General features: G+C 42.0%; 1 protein-coding gene across 4 annotated transcripts in view; it reads right to left on the bottom strand.

Moving 5' to 3' along the window:
- Chd8 (chromodomain helicase DNA binding protein 8) overlaps window positions 1-20085 on the bottom strand; it is a 61037-nt gene extending 40952 nt beyond the window's left edge. For 2 of the 4 annotated variants that reach the window (XM_021181312.2, XM_029469309.1), the window contains exon 1: window positions 19407-19906. In XM_021181312.2, coding sequence (XP_021036971.2) covers window positions 19407-19530 — 124 coding nt within the window. In that variant the 5' untranslated portion in view covers window positions 19531-19906. Of the gene's footprint in view, window positions 1-6811; window positions 6862-19406; window positions 19907-19982 lie in introns of those variants that run through there. The other 2 variants (XM_021181311.2, XM_029469310.1) reach the window with 2 other exon arrangements.

Consider the following 20085-nt stretch of genomic DNA (forward strand, 5'->3'; position numbering starts at 1 on the left):
CTCTCTCTCTCTCTTTCTTTCTGGTTTTTCGAGACAGTGTTTCTCTGTATAGCTCTGGCTGTCCTGGAACTCACTTTGTAGACCAGGCTAGCCTTGAACTCAAAAATCCACCTGCCTCTGCCTCCCAAGTGTTGGGATCAAAGGCGTGCGCCACCATGCCCAGCTTTTCAATGCCTTTCTGACATACTTAATATATGGCTTATTTTTACCAGTCATAGGTAGAAGTACCTGGATCAAAAAGTAGAATTTACAACAGTATATCCAGAAACTTTAATCTACCTTTATAGAAATGTTATTTATACATTTTAGAGTTGTGCCAGTAAGATTAAAATTTTTTCTAGCAAGAGACTGAACATTTCAATCCTAACTTTTTTCTCTTACCTATACATATCCTACATCCCTGCTTGGCACAGTTCACTCAGTAAATTTGTGTGCCTGCAATGCTTTAACCTATACATGGAACATAGATAGCCTCCTCCACCTCTTCACCCTACTCCACACGTCCTTCCCAGTAAAGGAAACCATCACCCCAAAGCTCTTCTTTAACCTGCCAATTTGTGATGACTCTATCTTGTACTTGCTTTAAATACTAGAGCATTATATCTTAGTAAATAAAGCAAAGCATATGACTCGAGATTCTTACCCATATTCTGAGAAGGCCCAAACCATTCCTTTGTGCAAGTTATAGAAATTACCATCTTCTCAAGATGCTTGTCTGACTTGTGTGAGAAAATTGTCTTAAGTTTATAAAAATGAACACTTATGGGTCTTATGCAGGGTGTATACCCTCCAGAAGAATGTGTTACGACCCAGCTCCTAAGAGACAGAAAGGTCCTTGATGGTAAGAACTGTCTTACTTCCCTGTGGATCCCCCAAGAAACCTGCAGGACAGCACACATAGGAGCCATCCAATGATAATATTCGCTCTTATTACTAGAATGAAGTATTCAGTTTTCACAGATATCACACTGTATTAGAATTTAAAAGCTTCCTATATTGAAAAACTGCCCCATAAATGACATGTAGATACTGGCCTTAAGTTCAAGAACATTCTAGGGGGAAACAAAGGAAATGTATAAAACCACATAATACAAATACATAAAAAAGGTGAAGAGGAGAGAGAGATGGCTCACAAGAGCACTGACCACTCTTCCAGAGGACCCAGTTCTCTAGCACCCACAGGGAGACTCACAACCACCTGTAATTCCAATTCCAGGGTATCCATGCCCTCTTCTTGCCTTTGTAGCCATGAGGCATGCACATGGTGCACAGAGACAAAACATCCACACACAGAAAGTAAGTGCAATACACACACACATATATACACACATACATGAAACGGGTATTCGTTCTTGAGCTGGTAAGATGGATCAGTGGGTGAAGGAAGGTACTTCCTATACAGGCTGGCGACCTGAGTTCAATCCCCCAAACCCACTTAAAAGTAGAAGGAAAGAACTGTCCTATGACTTCTACAGATGCACCATGGCATGTACATCCACACACACACATCAGAATAATAATAATCACTCTAAGGCATTTTTAAAAAGAGTATATAATGTCAACGACAATCCAGGAAAACATTCCTTGATAAGAGATCCTTTTTTCTAGCTATCTAAAGACATCAAATAAGAAATCAGTCAGAAATATAAACACAATGTAGACCTGACAAAGACTTTTCCAAGTCTCTGTGTGCATGTTAGTGCAATTGTGTGTGAGTGTGTACATGTGTGTGGGGGTGGGGAGACAGAGAGGCTATCCCAAGATTGCCTCAAACTCCTAACTCTCCTGCTTCAGCATTCTAAGTGCTGTGATAAGAGGTTTTCAGTTATCTTTATAAAATAATGCAGTGGAGGTCAGCATCTCTTCCAGGCCTGCATAACTGAACACTTTTCAAGTCTCAAGATCTGTATCAATTCCTATCTCTGGCCAAACTATTTCAGCAGCTCATTCCAACTTCTAATATTGTCCACAAATTACTCAAAATGGCAACAAGCATAGTTATGCATATTTCTTTAGTTAATGAAAAACCTATACAATCATTTCATACATTTCCTTATGTCTCACCGTGTTTTTTAGATAGTTATGCCCCATTTTGCCAGCTATGACCTTTGATCTTCTACTCACTATTAGAGAAATTACAGTAAATATCTGTAGCTAAATATCATACGAAAACAATAACAAGAACTCACATGGTAGTTATGCTGACAGTCACTACTACAATGAAAATATCTGCCTGGTGTGATGGCGCACGCCTTCAATCCCAGCACTCGGGAGGCAGAGGCAGGCGGATTTCTGAGTTCGATGCCAGCCAGCTCTTTAAAAGGAAATTATATATAAGACGGTCTTCCTATGTTGCCTAAGCTGACTCTGAGCATGGCAATCTCCCTGCATCAGTATTCAAAGAGCTAAGATTATACATATGTTACTTTCTCCAGAAGAAATTTTGTTTTTCACTTTGCAACACTGGTAACCGGACCTATGGCTTTGAGGTGCAGTGACATGCATGTAAACAAAACACATACATTATAAAGAAATACATATTTTTGAGACAGGTCTCTCTGTAGCCTTGGTTATCCTGAAATTCACTGTGTAGACCAGGCTGGCCTAAAAAAATCAAAAATATTCCTAGTCTCTGTTTCCCAAGTGCTGGGATTAAAAGTGTATGCTACCATGCTTGGTCCAAAATAAAAATTTAAATTAAAAAAAAAAAAAAGGTAAGATTAGCTCTGCGGCTGGGCGTGGTGGTGCATGCCTGTAATCCTAGCACCTTTACATGCCTGTTGCCTGTAGAGGTGAGAAGGGGCATTAGATCTTCTGGAACCGGAGTGTGAAGACTCCCTGTGGGAGCTGGAAACCATACCCAGGTCCTTTGGAAGAGTGCTTACCCACTGAGCCCTCCTTTTACTTTTTTATTTACACATTCTCACTAAGTTGCATAGGCTGGCCTTGAACTGACTCTGTAGACTAAGTAGGCCATAAACTTGTCTTCTTCCTATACATGCCTCTAAAGGACCTGTGATTACAGATCTGCACTACCAAACTAGACCAAAGATGGCACTTTTTTGTTTGTTTGGTTGTTTGTTTGGTTGGTTTTTTGAGACAGGGTTTCTCTGAGTACCAAGGCTGTCCTGGAACTCACATTGTAGACCAGGCTGAGCTTGAACTCAGAGATCCGCCTGCCTCTGCATCCCAAGTGCTGGATTAAAGGCGTGCGCCACTGTCATCCAACAAAAAGATGGTACTTTTAAAGAGGAAACAGTAATTGCACTTTTTTCTGAAATACTTCTTTACCTACATATGACTCATTAATTTATTAATCTTTAAAAATCAGTACATTATCTCTTGGTTCTTACTTCCCAAACTTGTGTGTGTGTGTTTAAAATTGAGATGCTTAAGTGTAGGCTTCAGCATGAGGGTTAAGGCAGAAAGAAGACAGGCACACTAGAAAGCACAGGCGTGAGCTCCCTTCAGACAGTTACTTTTCTTTCCGTGTTTTCTTTTGTTTGAGACAGGGTTGTTTGTGTAGCCTTAACTGTCCTGGAACTCATTCTATACACCAGGCCCCTGCCTCTCAAGTGTTGTGACTAAAGGCATCTGCTACCAATGCCCAGCTTTAATTTAAAAATTAAAAACAGCCAGGCAGTGGTGGCGCACGCCTTTGATCCCAGTGCTTGGGAGGCAGAGGCAGGCGGATTTCTGAGTTCGAGGCCAGCCTGGTCTACAGAGTGAGTTCCAGGACAGCCAGAGCTACACTGAGAGACCCTGTCCTGAAAAACAAACAAATAAATAAATAATAAAAATACAAACAAACAACCCCAGGGTCTTTGTAGCCCAGAGTGGCCACAAACTCACAACCATCCACCTGCCTGAGCTTCCTGAGTGCTAAGATTGTAGGCATGAGCTCGTACCTGGCTCTCTGAGCAAATTTGTGCTTGCTACTTGTCAGTCTAGATTTAAGAACTCAAAAGCATTCCCAGGTGTAGTAGCTTACCCTGCAATTGAGGCAGAAGGACTGCTATGAGTTTGAGGATAAGGCTATATAACAAAACTGTCTCAAAAAACAACCCTACCACAAATCCTTGGGACTACACAATCCCACAGAATAGTGTATTATTACTTTTCAATTTCTTTCAATTTTTTTTTTTTTTTTTTTAGTTTTTAGTTTTTAGGTTTTTTTGAGACAGGAGACAGGGTTTCTCTGTATAGCCCTGGCTGTCCTGGAACTCACTTTGTAGACCAGGCTGGCCTCGAACTTAGAAATCTGCCTGCCTCTGCCTCCCATGTGCTGGGATTAAAGGCGTGGGCCACCACGCCCGGCTTACTTTTCAATTTCTTAACCTGCACTGAAGCAAAGCCTGGCTCCCATCTCAAACTCTCCACACTTCTAACTTTATTCATTGCCCCGGGTCTTTTATTACCTGTGTATCATCCTGCCTACATCATCCTGCCTGCATCAATATATAACTTAGCTTACAAGCATATATATTTCATGAATTTCCTTTCTACAGTTCAAACCCTGGTAAAACAAATAAATGGATGTTTTAGGGGTTTTAATGTAAAGCAACTATTAGATTAATAAAGTGACATCAGGCTTTTCTCTTATTAAGAATGAAAACCATGCTGGGTGTGGTGGCGCATGCCTGTAACCCCAGCATTTGGGAGGCAGAGACAGGTAGATTTTTGAGTTCAAGGCCAGCCTGGTCTACAGAGTGAGTTCCAGGACAGCCAGGGCTACACAGAGAAACCCTGTCTCGAAAAAAACCAAACAACCAAACAAACAAAAAAAGGAATGACAACAGTCCTACCCTTCCACTGCCCAAAAGAGAAACACACACATGTGCCCTAAAGGAAAGTCAGGATTTGGTGGCTATATTTAATAACTTCCCATAATCAAAATTAGTATACAGCCTGTATGACACAAACCCTGGGGATTGGAAGTGCAACAGAAAAAGAACAGAAGTTCAGTTGAAATCCAAGGACACCTATCTACACACACTGACTAAAGCAGATACTGGCAGAACAGTATCTGTTGTCTTCCTAGAGTTCCCTTCTTCTCCAGGCTCACCACCTTCCTCACAGTTCTTATGTTTCTGGAGCCAGAGGGTTCCAACTATCTGGTCCTTGGGTTTTGCCTCAACCTTGCCCATTTCCATTACTTGTTGGTCTTATCACAACAGATTTTAAATTCTAGTCTATTATCTACCCCAACATCCTCATGCTTTTCAACAAAACAGTGACTGCAAACAAACAGTGTAGAAGGCATGTGCACTATGTGTAAGTATGGCACAGGAGGGTGTGGTCAAAGTGTAGTTCTTAAGTGTATACACAGCATTACAGTTCTGTATTTGTAGTTTTATATTTTATTGTTTCTATTACTGAGAGTACAAGTGGACAAAATCTTGACCAGTAAGATCTGCAAAAAAAAAAAAAAAAAAACAAAACCCAAACAATGGACAAGGGAGCTGATGTCAGTAGAAAGAAAGACAACAGCAGGAAGAAAGTCACTAGTATCTCAGGGCTGCGATCTGTCTCACATTATCCCCAAAGGGTGTTTATCACACTTTACTGTTACAGTGAAAGAGAAACACTACAAAAGAAATCATTTCATCATCTATATAGACTGAACTACAGATACAAACTCTCCATTTACAGATTTCTCTATACTATCCATCCTTAGAAGATAATGAACAAATGTCATATTGGGCAATACTTTTTCTGTAGTATATAGGTTTAGAAAGCACTGTTCATGCCTAAGCTCTGTGCTCAAAGGTTCAGAAAAAAAAAGGTATTTTACCTCAAAATATAAACCTTATTGGAAATTGAATCATTTTCAGGAGGATGAGCTAGAGACAGAAATAAACTCTACTTATTAAGGCACAGGCTGGATAGGGGAAGCTTGATTTACACAAGAAATACCTTGAAAATAAAATAAACATGACAGCAAAATTAAAAAATATATATATATATAAATTTATAGCAGGCGATCACAAAACAAACAAACAACAAAACCTATGCCATTGAAACATTTGTGAGACTCAGAGAATCTCAAACCTTAGAGATAAACGAGCAAGAGACACCCAAAGCAAATGAAGTTATTAAGCTGAGGTCAAAGAATGATCAGGATGGAAGGACACAAGAAATGGAGCTATTAACTTGGAGCCACTCAGGGTTCCTCAAATAAACTGAGATCTTGGGCCATTTTCTCTGCTTTCACTAGTCTGTCAAATGAGTGGCAACTGTGTTTCTGTTTTCTAGTAACTGACGGAAAAGACATAACTAAATTAAGGGTGTAAATATTTGGGGGCAAATATGGCTGGTAACAGCACTTCGTTAAAAACAGGGAAAGCTAAATAGCCAACCATAAAAACTAAAAGCATGTATTTTCAAAGGCCAAGTGAGAAACTGTAGAAATAATGTTACTTATATAGGGAAAGGAAGGAAGTAGAATTGATGAAGAGGAAAACGTACTGGAAGTGGGGGTGGCAAGGGGGGCCGGGTATATTACCTGCTCTTACTGCCGGGGTTAGTGCCAGTAAGGCCCATACGGCAGAGGCAGGCTCGGGCGGAAGACTTCGGGCAACTGGAGCCCCCAAATGGAGTTTAAGTACATGCACTTGAACGAGGGAGCAATCGGGGGCATCCTCCGAGGTGGGGATGGTCAAGACGGAAAGATACGAGGGGTGGGGGTGGGGGTGTGATGCCCAGGGAAGCAGCAACTTTAGGGCGCAAGCTGCAGGCTGAGAGGCCAAGCAAGCCCCGAAGGTGAAAAAGCCCTGCACCTTACCCCGGTGGGAGGCAAAGGTAGCTTTACCTGCGGTGGCCGTGGGGCCGGTTCGCTTCTCGCTGTCTCTCCAGCACCAGTTCCCCTCCTTCTACGCAACCTAACTTGATGCGCTTGCCCGCCCCACACTCTCATTGGCTAACATGCGCTGCCACTCAACCAAAGGCGCAGAAACGCAAAACAGCGCAAGGGCGGGACTAGAAGCAGCTCCCTTCCCCCGCAGGTTAGGTTGAGAGCGCACAGAGAGGCCTATCCGGTTTCTAGGGCCAAGACCAAGCCTGCAGCTTGCCTGAAAACGAAGGTGCAGGAGAGCAATCCTGATGGGTTGATTCTTGACACCCACACCGCTCACATACCCGAGTAGAACTCTAGGGAGGTGTTCTGCACTAGGCCAGCTCCGCCTCCCTCTGGAACCCCTGTCTTCCGGCGGCCCTGTCACTCCCTCCCACTCCCCAGCACAAGGTGCCCAAGCACTACTAAGGGTGGGGGTTGGGGGGTGCGGGAAGAACAGTTGTTGGGGACTCAGACTTTCGCCTTTCCAAGATAAGACACAATGTGCTACAATCCAGGAAGCTGGCTTGCATGCCTGACTCTTCTGCTTCCATAAAGTTTTAGCTCAGGTGCCTCGAACAATTCTCTGGCTTGGTGTACTCCAAAATACACACCCAGTCCTACCCCTATCCTTTTTCTCCAAACAGTCCATTTGACTTAGCCATCACTCTCCATTCCTGGTGTCCTGAAGCAAACTAGCGCCCATCGTGAGGATTTACAAGCTTAAGTCTCCCAAAGTAAAAAACAGCTGCTTTACTCAGAACCACGGTTTACTCCGAAAAAAACAAAACAAAACAAAACAAAAACACGGAAATCTTATTTTTCTGTACTCCTGGGTTCAGAACCGGAAAAAAAAAAAAGCCCAACTTGAAAGACCCCAGTGTTACCTACCACTAGACAGGCCAGGAACACTCAGACTGTAGTAATGTTAAGGCTTCCTATTCACTTTGGCTCTGAAACCTCCTTCGTACTTAGCATCCAATTAACTGCCAACTCCTACTGACACTACTGCAATGTACTACAACAGACTTCAGAGCCCGCAATGCGCTATAAGTCAACCACTTTGTATACAAGAGAAAACTGAGCCACTGAAGGATCCAACTAAGAAACTAAGTAGCAAAGTCGGGGCTTCTAACTCTACTGCCTTCTCTCTTTGTGCAGTTGCTTATTTATGTAGAAGTCTCATAATTGATCTTTCTTCCTTCTAATCCATCCTGTTACCACATTAATTCCCTAATACACAATTTGACCAAATGAACTTCATGCTTAAGGACTTTTAAAGCGGGCCTGTCACTCTTGTAACTATATATGAGACAAGTCTACAACCCCAGCAGTCAGGAGGCTAAGGCAGGTGAAAACAAAACAAAATTTAATAGCACACCTTGCCTTTTTTGTCCTAGTTTCCACTGTTACTTGATATATACATTTACATGCTAGTCAAAATGTCAAGTTACTTTTGCTACTTTTTTTCTCAATATGGATCTAGTTAATACCGTGCATTCAAATGCATTCTCCATCTCTACTTTCATCACCTCAACTCTTGTTGTCTGAGTCAAGGCCTCACAGTACACAATCCAGATTGCCTTGGAACTCACTATTACATCTCAAGATTGCCACAAACTCATGGTGATTCTCTTGCCTCAGCCTCCCGAGTGCTGGAATAACAGCCATAATTTCAGGATTACCGTACCCAGTTATCTAAACATTTACCAAGCAGACAGTATGCTACTAAGCAATAGTATTAGGTACCCAAAAATAATACCTATCCATCAGCACGATGGTACACACCTGTAATTCTAGCACTTGAGAGGTGGAGGCAAGAAGATCATGCATTCAAGGTTAGCTTGAGTTAAAAGTGATCCTGTTTGGGCTGGAGAGATGGCTCAGTGGTTAAGAGCACTGACTGCTCATCCTAGAAGTTCTGATTTCAATACTCAGCAACCACGTGGTGGCTCACAACCATCTGTAATGGGATCTGAAGACAGTGACAGTGTACTCACATACATGAAATAAGTAAATCTTAAAAAAAAAAAGTGATCCTGTTTTTTAAGCAAACAAAAAACAAGACAGGAGGGAAGGAGAGGAGAGAGGGAGGGGAACAAAACGATAAAATCCCTACTCCTCTTAGAAGTGTGTATATGTGGGAAGAAGGTAAAACAGTAGGCACCATAATAAAGTGGGTAAGTATAAACAGTTCTAACACAAAATGGTAATACAACAGCAGGGGTCATTGCAGGGACAAGACAAGAAGGGAATTAATTTAGGAGAAAAAGATCAGGAAACAGTTTCTTAAATTATAAGAGATAGGTTAAAGTGGACCATATGAAAGGAATATTCAAGCAGCAGAGATAGTGGGAAGGGAGGCAAAACAAAAGCATGAAAATGAAAAGCTGTATGTGTCACACAATTCTGTAGTTCAATCCTGCCAGAGCAAAGTCACAGGAAACCGAACAGAGATGAAGTGGAAGGCTAGGAAAGGGTCAGAGAGCCATTTCTTCCAGGTAAACAGGAACCCACAGAAACAATCGGAATGACACAACAGAGCTAAGCTGAGTTACTAACTCTGGATTTGAGAGATGGAAGAACAGAAGACATGGGGCCAGTCAGAAGGCTGCTATGGAGTCCAGAGTCAAAAGAGGTAGATCCTGGGTATTTCCTAGTTTGTTATTTTCTGTGAGGTAGCTGAGCCTGAGAGCTTGGATGAAAAGCTCCATCCACAGAGCCAGAATGATCAGCTTCATTTATGTCTCTGGTCCCTGTGAGCATACATCCCCTGCTTTCAGACCCCCTTTTAAACCTTTTTAACTTGTGACCCATCTGATAACCTTCCAATAAATTCCCTTTCTGGGGGCTGGCGAGATGGCTCAGCTGGTAAGAGCACTGATTGCTCTTCCAAAGGTCCTGAGTTCAACTCTCAGCAACCTATGGTGGCTCAAAACTGTCCGTAATGAGATCTGACGCCCTCTTCTGGTGTGGCTGAAGACAGCTACAGTGTACTCACATATAATAAGTAAATAAATATTTAATAAAAATAAATAAATTCCCTTTCTGAATCCTTCCTAACAAGATAAGTAAGGTGTGGATTATAGCAATGTAATTTAAAATATGATGGAAGGGAATAACAGGACCCAGACCAGAAATACTCATATAAAATTAGTAGGACGTAGAATTTAGCTATACTGAATGAGTTGTTTATATATTATGTCAAATTGTGATGTTCAATGGCTGCAGAAAAGTCCAGCATGGTGACAGATTTAGAGAGTTGTCCTAACTCTCTAAATGGTGGTAGGTATAAAGATTATCTAAGAAATGTGAGCAATGGACCAAAGTATAAGAAAAACTGTTCTAGCTGGGCATGGTGGGGTACGCCTTTAATCCCAGCATTCAGGATGAGTGGCAAGTGGTTCTCTTTTCTCTACTCCCTCCTGCAACTTCCCGTGGTACTAAAGGAATTGAACCCAGGGACTGCTCTACTACTGAACTAAACCTACCCCTTAGCAAGCCTGAAATAACTATCTTGAGGAAAGTGAGACACAGAGAGATTGTTAATTTGTTAAATATCCTACAGCTACTAAAAAACTGTGTCAGATTCAAATTTAGGCATGTAACCGCCCTAAGATACTGTGTCTTACATATATGCCCTACTATAAATTCTCTCTTAGTCAGGCATGATGGTTTATGGCTATAATCCCAGCACTCAAGAGGCAGACAGCCTGGGTCGAAAGTGGAGTTCCAGGCAAACCAAGATTACAAAGAAAGACCCCAAAACAAAAGCAACCTAAGCTAATACGTCTTCCTTTTAAGTGGTGATTGGATAACCAATTACACAGTTTTTGATGTTTTTCCCTCCCCCATTAGAGTGCAAGTTCTTCAACTGGAAAGACTATTTATAACCTGTCTTAGTGGTAACGGATGTCTTGGTGGTTATGGGCATTCAGTGTACTTTGGTGAAGAACATATTAAACTTTCAGCCAAAGGTGTGAGTGAAACTTTAAAGGTAATGGGGAGGTTTCTGAGCAGAGGGCGATGACTCCCCTTACTGAACAACCACAACAAATGAGCAGGGATATGCTTCCCTCCAGACACATTCAAGAAAAGCCATCATAAAGTCATAAGTATCTTCACTTTTTAGGACCAATAGCAGACACCACTTTACATAGAGCAAAAGAAGACATAAGAGTTCTTTTGAGAGATGGCTCAGCACTTAGGAGCCCTGGCTGCTCTTGCAGAGGAACCATGTTCAATTCCCAGAACACAGATGACAGCTCACAACTGTCTGTAACTCTAGTTCCAAGGGATCCGACACTCTTTTTCTGTCACAGCCACTAAACAAGCAAAGTCATGTAGGCAAACCCCACATACATAAAACTAAAAACAAGGGGAGCGCACACACACGCACACACACACACGCACACACACACACTTTTCCATGGTGTGATAATTAATAACTACTGGAAGTAATGAACTTAGTGATTCCTTTTAGGGACAAAATGGTGACAATTTAAGGCAGTGGCAAAAAGTGAATGACAATGATATAGACCCTAGAGGGCTTAAAAGTAAGGCATGGATTTTTTTTTTTTTAAAGTCAGTCTCATTGCAGTGTGTTTGTTTGTTTGTTTTTAAACAGTTAAAACTAGTGTGTTGGCCTAAGCTTGAAGATAGAAAGCAAGTGCAATCTTGTCTTAAGGGTCTTTGTCCTAAAGTAAACTTAGGCTGATTCTGATTCCACTCCACTGGCTCAAGGGCATAGGAGGAAAAAAGTCTATGCTCTGGGCAGGTTTGATGCGCAGTGGGAAACGGAGAGTGACACTCAAGGCCAAGTACTTGAGTTTGACTCCTGGGACCCCTGTACAGATATAAGGAGAGAACTGACCCCACAGCTTGTCTACACACATGCATACACACATATACACATGATAGAAATACTCACATAATAATAATGATGATGAAGTAAAAAGAAAAAAAATGATGCTGAGTTCCAAAGGAGAAATCTAAGTTGGTCAACATATCTACTGATACCACTACTGTGCACACACAACGGAAACAATGACCTACACTATTTGGGTAACAGCCCTGGTCTCTAGTTCCATGCAACCTAGCTTTCCCTATTTTAAATAAGCCATTTTTCTTACATTTGTTCAGTCTGGGAAAAAGTGTAAATGTTTACTTAATTCGATTTCATGCTCTAAAACCTGAGCATTTCAAAGTAATCCTAAAGAGCATAAGATAACATGTAATGTTTGGCACATAGCAGGCTAGTAGAGAGGAATTTATTCCTTAGCCAATAGTTTAAATCAGTACCACTCAAAGTTTGTATCATACAAAAATACTGGGTTGTAGTGGGGGATGCTTTTAATCCCAGAACTCAGGAGGCAGAGGCAAGCAGATCTCTTGAGTTCTAGGCCACCTGGTCGATAGAGGGATTCCAGGTCAGCCAGGGCTACAGAGAAACCCTGTCTTAAAAAACAAACAAACAAACAACAACAACAACAACTCATTAGAGACTTAGCAGAGCTGATCTGCTAAGCAGAATGATGGGAAACCAAAATATACATATACCAACAGGCTTCACCGCTGGAGAAGCAGGGTGAAGGGACTCTGGAACTAACATGCAGAAAGGGCAGTAATACCACCTTCAACAAACCTAGCACTAGAATCTAGGGCACCAGTGAGGAACTCATTGCATCGTTTTTTACATCTTCAGGAATATGTCAGCATCTATTGCATAACTATTCCATTTACTTCACAAAACCAATTTGTGGTAAATTATAATTCCTTGCCATGCAGTGGTGGCGCACACCTTTAATCCCAGCACTTGGGAGGCAGAGGCAGGCAGATTTCTGAGCTCGAGGCCAGCCTGGTCTACAGAGTGAGTTCCAGGACAGCCAGGGCTATACAGAGAAACCCTGTCTCGAAAAAAAACAAAAAACAAAAAACAAAAAACAAAAAAACAAAAAGTTCCCTAGCAGTACAGAAGACGGGTGAATATTCTGCACATTATAGAATCCATGTGTAATTAAAGAGCTGACTCAATATGTGCCAGCAGGAAGAATCTTTTTTAAAGTTCTTTATTTTTGAGGATTGAGGGGTTGGAGAGATGATTTAGCAGTTAAGAACAAATGCTGCTCTGACAGAGGCTAGTTCCCAGCATCCATAAAAGTGGCTCACAACCACTCCAAACTCCATCCCCAAAGATTGTGACACCCCTGACCTCAGTGGGTACTTACACTCTGTGTACATACCTACATACAGACAAACATACATACAGACAAACATACAAGTTAAAATAAATCTTTACAGGAAGAAAAAAAGTAGTATAGAAAAGAAAAGGAAGAAAAAAACACAAATTTTATCTCCTGGATTTTGTTAGTCCCTAGTTAAAAAAAATCCCTAACCACACCAGGCACTCTTTTAAAAAAATCAGTACTTAGGAGGCAGAGGCAATCTCAGATCTCTGTGAGTTCAAGGACAGCCCAGTCTATACAGGAAGTTCCAGGACAGCCAGGGCTATGTAGTAACCCTGTCTCCAAACCCCCCACTTCCCTACAAAACAACAAAAACAAAACCCCAAGAAAAAAGGAAAATTCATAAATAAATGATATCATGGAGGCAGCACTGGCCTAGCACAAGCAAGGCCTTGGGTCTCACTCCTATGTTGTACCACACAAAAATAAAATAAAACAAATCGGTCAGAAAAAGCTTCTCATTTATACCTTTTACTTAGTCAAATCACACATCCCCCAAATTCTAGTATCTGGACTCTAAATAAGCATCTAAGCTATAAAAATCACTAATTTCTCAAAGAACCAAGCAAAAAGAAATCCTATCACTAACGGAACAACACACTTCCAAATACTCACATCCCAGGGGGAAATCCTCAAAGATGTCTATACCACATTTTCAAAATATACAGCGGGATTAAAGAGCGAGCGAGAGAGACAATTCCAAAACACCCTGAAGGACTCACAACTGTTCAATGGCCTGTCTGCCCTCTCAAATGAGTTGATGACTTAAATTACATGGGGCTGAAAGACAGCTCAGCAGTTAATAGCACTGGTTGCTCTTGCAAAGCAAAGGACCAAGTTTGTTTCCCAGTACCCACAAGGCAGTTCACAATCACTCATAACTCTAGGTAGTCCCAGGGATCCAACACCCTCTTGGCCTCCTTGGACATCAGGCATGCACATGGTACATACATGTATGCAGGCAACATTCATGCACATAATTATTTGTTTTGTTTTGTTTCTCAGACAGGGTTCTCTGTGTAACCTTGGCTGTCCTAGAACTCACCAGGTAGACAAGGCTAGCCTCAAACTCAGATCCTCCGGTCTCTGCCTCCCCAGTGCTGGGATTAAAGGCATGTGCCACTGCTGCCGGGCTACATAATTTTTTTAAATTCAATTACTATTGCTGAGGGTGCAGTTCAGTGGTAGAGCAAGATCATGAGTTCAGTCTCTAAGCATACCAAAATTAAAAGGAATTTTAACTATATAACTTTTGTCAGAATGTGATTGACCTAATATCATAGGTTATAAACTAAGCATGGTGGCTTATGTGTATAATCCCAGCATTCAGGAAGTTGAGGCAGGAAGACTGTTAAAAATTCCAAGACAGGGGTTGGAAAGACGGCTCTGTGGTTAATGGTGCTTGCTGCTCTTGCAGAGGGCCTGGATTTGACTCCTAGTACTCAACAATGAGCTGCTCACAAGCACTAGTAACTCTAGCTCCAGGAGATCTGATGCACTCTTCTGGTCTTCCACAGGCACCAACATGCAAGTGCTGCAACTACACTGAAGGCACAGAAAAATACAATAAAATAAATAAATCTTTAAAAAAACAAAAACAAAACAAAACAAGCCTAGGTTATTTAGTGGTTCCAGACCAACCTACGTAAGAATGAGATCCTGCCTTAAAAAAACCAAACAAAACCAAACAAAACCAAAAGGTAGGTTGTGTTTGTGTGCTGGTGGCTCAGTGGTTACACTTGTACAAGCAAGAGGACCACAGTTCAGATTCAGCACCCACCTAACAAGCTGGCCCTCCTGCAAAGGTCTGTGATTCTAGCAACTTCTTCTGGCCTTTCTAAGTGCATAGCACCGATAAAGATGTACATATACAAATACAGACACATGCACATACAGAGGTAAATGAATCTGTTAAAAAAAAAGTGCCAGGCGTAGTGGTACATGCTTTCAATCCCAGCATTTGGGGTATAAAGGCTGGTAGATTCTCTGTAAGTTCAAGGCCAGCCTGGCCTACATGTCTTAAAGGATAGGCAGGGCTATGTGAAAGACTGTCTCAAACACACAGATAATAATAAAATACATTTTAAACCATTTCTTTTAAGAAAGTTATAGACCCTCAGAACAAAAAAGTCAATATGGAATTATTTCACTAGATGAAAAGTTTATCACTCTCACACTTTAGGTGCTGATATATGGGGAAGGATACAATTCTAGAAATAATCTCAGTAGAATGCTACCGAACTATCATTTCCCAATGAAGCTATACATTACTAGTTTCTCTGGAGATAAGCAGAAGAAATAAAATCAGGTACATTTTACTCTTTCAACAATAAAGAGAACTTATTAGTAATTATGTATACTAATAAATATTTTTGGACATCTTTTCAAATAAACTAGTTGGACCATATAGTGTTAACCTGAACTTGTACAGGGTAGAATTCTGTCTAAGTAGCCCCAACCTGCCCCACTGCTAAGAATATGCTCCTGGATGAATTCATGTTGAAGATGAACGTTGCTGTCTATGCCATTCTCGGTTTTCTGTTTTTATTTATTTTTTATTTTTTTGGTGGTGCTATAGACTGGCATTGGGGGCCTTGTGTACATTAGACAAGTGTTACCTCCAAAGCCCCTCCTACTGGACCTTTGATAACCAGATAACATGCCATCAATGGGCATAACAATCTGAAGGCTAAAGATAAGATACTGGAAGTTAAACATTTTGCTTCACATGACATCAGACAACTCAGAGCTCCTGTTGAAGAGCAGAAATGATCAATTAACAAATGGAAAAAGTAAGAAAAGGAAAAGCTGGGTACAGTGGCACAGACCTGTTTTGCTGGTATTTGGGGACATTTGGAAAGGAGTTCGAAGTCAGTCTCAGAACTGTGTAACAGAGTTCAATGCCAGCCTGACTGACCTACATTTTTTTTTTTTGTCTCAAAAAACTCTTACTAATCCTTGATGAAGAGTAATAGGCAATTAATCAATGGCTGGTGAAAAGGGTAGAATCAAGATGAGCCTCAGGGACCGGGCAGTGGTGGTGCATGCGTTTAATCCCAGCACTTGGGAGGCAGAGGCAGGTGGATTTCTGAGTTCGAGGCCAGCCTGGTCTACAAAGTGAGTTACTGGACAGCCAGGGCCACACAGAGAAACCCTGTCTGGAAAAACAAAACAAAACAAAAAAACAAAAAAAAACCAAAAAACAAAAAAAACAAAACAAAAAAAAAGAGCCTCAGGGGTCAGCCAGTCCCAAAGTCAGTCCTGAGTCCATGTAACACAAGAGCAACACTGAATGGACTCAGTAGGTTTATACTCACATACATACATACATATACATATACACATATATGTATCAATAATTAAATAGGAGGAGGTCAATAACGTGAGGGAACATGGGGAGAATAGTAGGGAGAGTGGAAGGATGGAAATTACATAAATACAGTACTCAAGTATGAAATTATCAAAAAAAAATTAAAAGAGAAATTACCTACAGAACTGCTCAGAACAGCTTAAATAGAAAACTCAGGTACTGATGCGCTCTCTCTGTAGTTTAAACGATAAACATTATTTATTTATTTATTTTGGTTTTCTTTCTTCCTTTCTGTTATTTTGGGGTTGGGGGCGGGGGGGGGGGAATGTTCGAGACAGGGTTTCTCTGTGTAGCCTGGGCTGTCCTGGAACTCATTCTGGAGACCAGGATGGCCTCGAACTCAGAAATCCGCCTGCCTCTGCCTCCCAAGTGCCGGGATGAAAGGCGTGCGCCACCACTGCCCGGCCAAACTATAAACATTTGTAACTATGCAGAGGTAGACATATTGCATAAGACAAATACACGAGAAGTTCACTTTTAGGTTTTGGGGGCATTTTAGGTATTATTGGGATTTAACCCATTGCTTTGTATGTATAAGCTCAGCAACCACTCTACCAAGTTATATCCCTCACCTCTTGCAGTGAAAAAATTTAAATGTAGAGCAAGAAAACACAAAGAGAACTAAATTTGATTGCATAGATACACAAAGGGCAAGCTGTCAAGTTAAAGGGGAAGAGGTTATCTAGGACCACATCTGGAATGCAGCAGATAGTTGGATAAGGCACAGTACATAGTTGGATAAAGTTTTTAGGCAATAGAAAATAGCTGTCTGTTACATAAAAACACAGCTGTCTCTTGGGTACTAGACATCGGTACATTAAGACAAAAAGTAGTCAAAACCCTAAAAGACCAGGAATGCTGCAGAAATCACTCTGGAGGAACAAAACATAACTAAGTGACATAGGAAACATGAACACCTACCTACTCAAGAGTCAAAGGCCAAAGAAAAGAGATAGTAAACACCAGAATGGCCATAGAAGAACTGGGAGAGGCCATGGGAAATGCTGAGAGCAGAGTCAAGATGACAAGCAAGCAGAGTATATGGTGACTTCTACTGCTGAGCCCAAGGCTTCAGGGAAAAGGCTTTTATTTTGTCTTTTGTTTTTTCCCCAAGTATTAGGTTGAATTTAAGCTCAGAAGAGAGAAATATTTCAGGACTGTGGATGATTTCACAAAGCCATTTAACATTCATCTGAATGCGGTAGTTCTTCCACGGATAAAAGCATTAAAGCTTATTCTTTCCATAACAGGAACCCTCAAATTAACCTCAGTCACAGTGTTGCTTAAGCAAATTCTCTTTTCAAAGGTGACATATATAAAAGTTTCCCTTAAAGAATCCTCTCACCACCCTCTCTTACCTAACAGAAACTGCTCCTTCACACAAATGTCATTTTTAACACAAAACTCTGCCCCAGTCCCCAGTGGGTATCATGCCCCATCATCCGGGAGCACTGCAGAAGAGGTTGTCCTAGGAAATACTACAGGGATGGCTTCTGGCAATACAAAATCAGCTCAGCAGATATATTCTCCATCTACTTCTAAAAGGATCTGGTCAGTTTGAGAATTGGGGAGGGGGTGGGGGGGTGGGGAAAAAAAACAAAAATCAAAGAGCCAGCTATACAGATTAAACACTTGGAAGACATAAACTTAATTTATGCATTCCTCCACCAAATCCTTTATTCCTGCTCTTCTGAGATTACAGCTTTAAGCCTTCTGTGAGCTTTTTTCTCTTTCTCTTTTATTTGGTGTGGGGAGGGTTCAGAGGGGTGGTGTCTCTCTGTCTCTGTGTGTGTGTCTCTCTCCCCACTGACCAGTAGTATCCTTTGCCTTGTCTGGTAGTCTTTGTCATACCACTCTGACGTGCAACAGCTTTTAAGTAGAATTCGGCTGTATTTCTCATCATAACCTTTATTATCTTAACAGCTGGAATAACTAAGACAGTTCAAGTAATGTTTTCAATTTTCAAGATTTTGGTAGTAGTGAATTTGTATAATCTGAGAACTTGGGAGGTAGAGATATAAAGACCAAGGCTTCAAAGTCATTAGTGAGTTGGAAGCCAAGCTGAACTATGAGAGACTGTTTCCAAAAAACCAAAGTAAAACAATCAGGGGTTGTGATGGGATCCTTCATCTCAGAGGTTTCCCCCACCCCCCAATGTCCAGCATTACTAAAGGGTATGACACCCAAGGAAAAACAAGTTAACAAAAAAAGAAGCTGCCCACTTCCTGCCCTAAGAAATTGATTACAACTTGTTGTGGAATCTGCAGGGTGACCATAAAAAGATATTTTAAAGCAGAAGACACTCTGTAATCAAAAAGACAATATCCCAGCAGGGGCCAGAGGTGCTCGCCTTTAATCCAGGCAGAGGCAGGAAGATCTCAGTGAGTTAGAGGCCAACCTGATCTACAAAAGGAACGCCAGACATCCTTTCAAAAGAAACAACAGCAACAACATAAGGGAAACATTCAAATTGCAAATCCATGTCCTAGAATCTGATGTGCCCCCCCAAAAAACGACCTCAGTTGGCACTAAGCCGGTCTCTGAGTTAACAAACTCAGAACAGAGATGCCGTGGACATCGATGTGATGGCAGAATGCAGCAAAATCGCAAAAGCAACGTCCTCACTTGTGTCTGAGATGTCTCACTGTGTCTATCGTTTGAAAAAAAATTAGGTAGTGTTTAAAAGCCGACTTCTGGCTCACTTTGCTCACTCACTGCGAAGACTAGTTCACTACATACCTCTTCTAGGAAGCCTTTAACGACGTCAGGACTGCCCCTTAAAGAGGCGCTGCTGCGTATGCACAGCTGCAGCAAAGGCAAGCCGACTAGAAACAGGTAAATTAAGACACACACACACACACACACACAAAACAAATTTTAAATAATATTCGCCAAGAGGCAGTCCTCCTCTGGTGAAGAGTTTACATAATGTGTCAGAAAACCAAAGAGCTCTGCAGACCTGTCAAGGAAGACACAAGACTTGAGCTGTTCGTTTCCTCGTCACCTCTACTTTGCAACAGCCCCGCAGAAATTGGGTACATAATAAATCCGAACACGTTCACCCCAGGCTTCCCTACCCACATTTACTAAAAACATTAAAGATAAGAGAGGAGAGGGGAAAAGAATCCAGCCAAAACAAACTAAAACCCTGGCCTCACACTTCTGACTCCAACGTATGGAGTAACCTAACCGAGCAGGGGAGTTTTTCTTCTTGGGAAAGGAGGAAGAAGAAAAAGGCAACTGTCTCGAATGTGCGCCTCGCCCAGCAGTGCCATGACAAGCTCCAAAACTCCACGCTGGCCCTAGCAGCTCCCTCGCGGCCAGTCCCAGCACGGCCCCGCGGCCCGTCCGGTCCCCAGCGCCTGCCTCTCACAAAGGAGAGTGGTTCAGCCCCGAGCATCCCGCACCTGATCACCGCTCGGCGCTACACCCGCATGGGTGCGAGCAAGCGAGCCAGCGAGGACGTTGTTACCCCACCCACTACCCGCCCAGGCTCCGACGAGGCTTGGTGGAGCCGCGCGTGCCGCAGGCTTACCTGAGCCAGTCCTGCGGCTTCCTTCCCCGGGCAAGAGTTGCAACCCACCGTCCGGGAGAACAAGGCGCCTTCCGGCGGAGCACGGCCAGCCCTCGCCGCAAGC

This window comes from Mus caroli, chromosome 14, assembly GCF_900094665.2.
Source record: "Mus caroli chromosome 14, CAROLI_EIJ_v1.1, whole genome shotgun sequence".
Taxonomy (NCBI): Eukaryota; Metazoa; Chordata; class Mammalia; order Rodentia; family Muridae; genus Mus; species Mus caroli.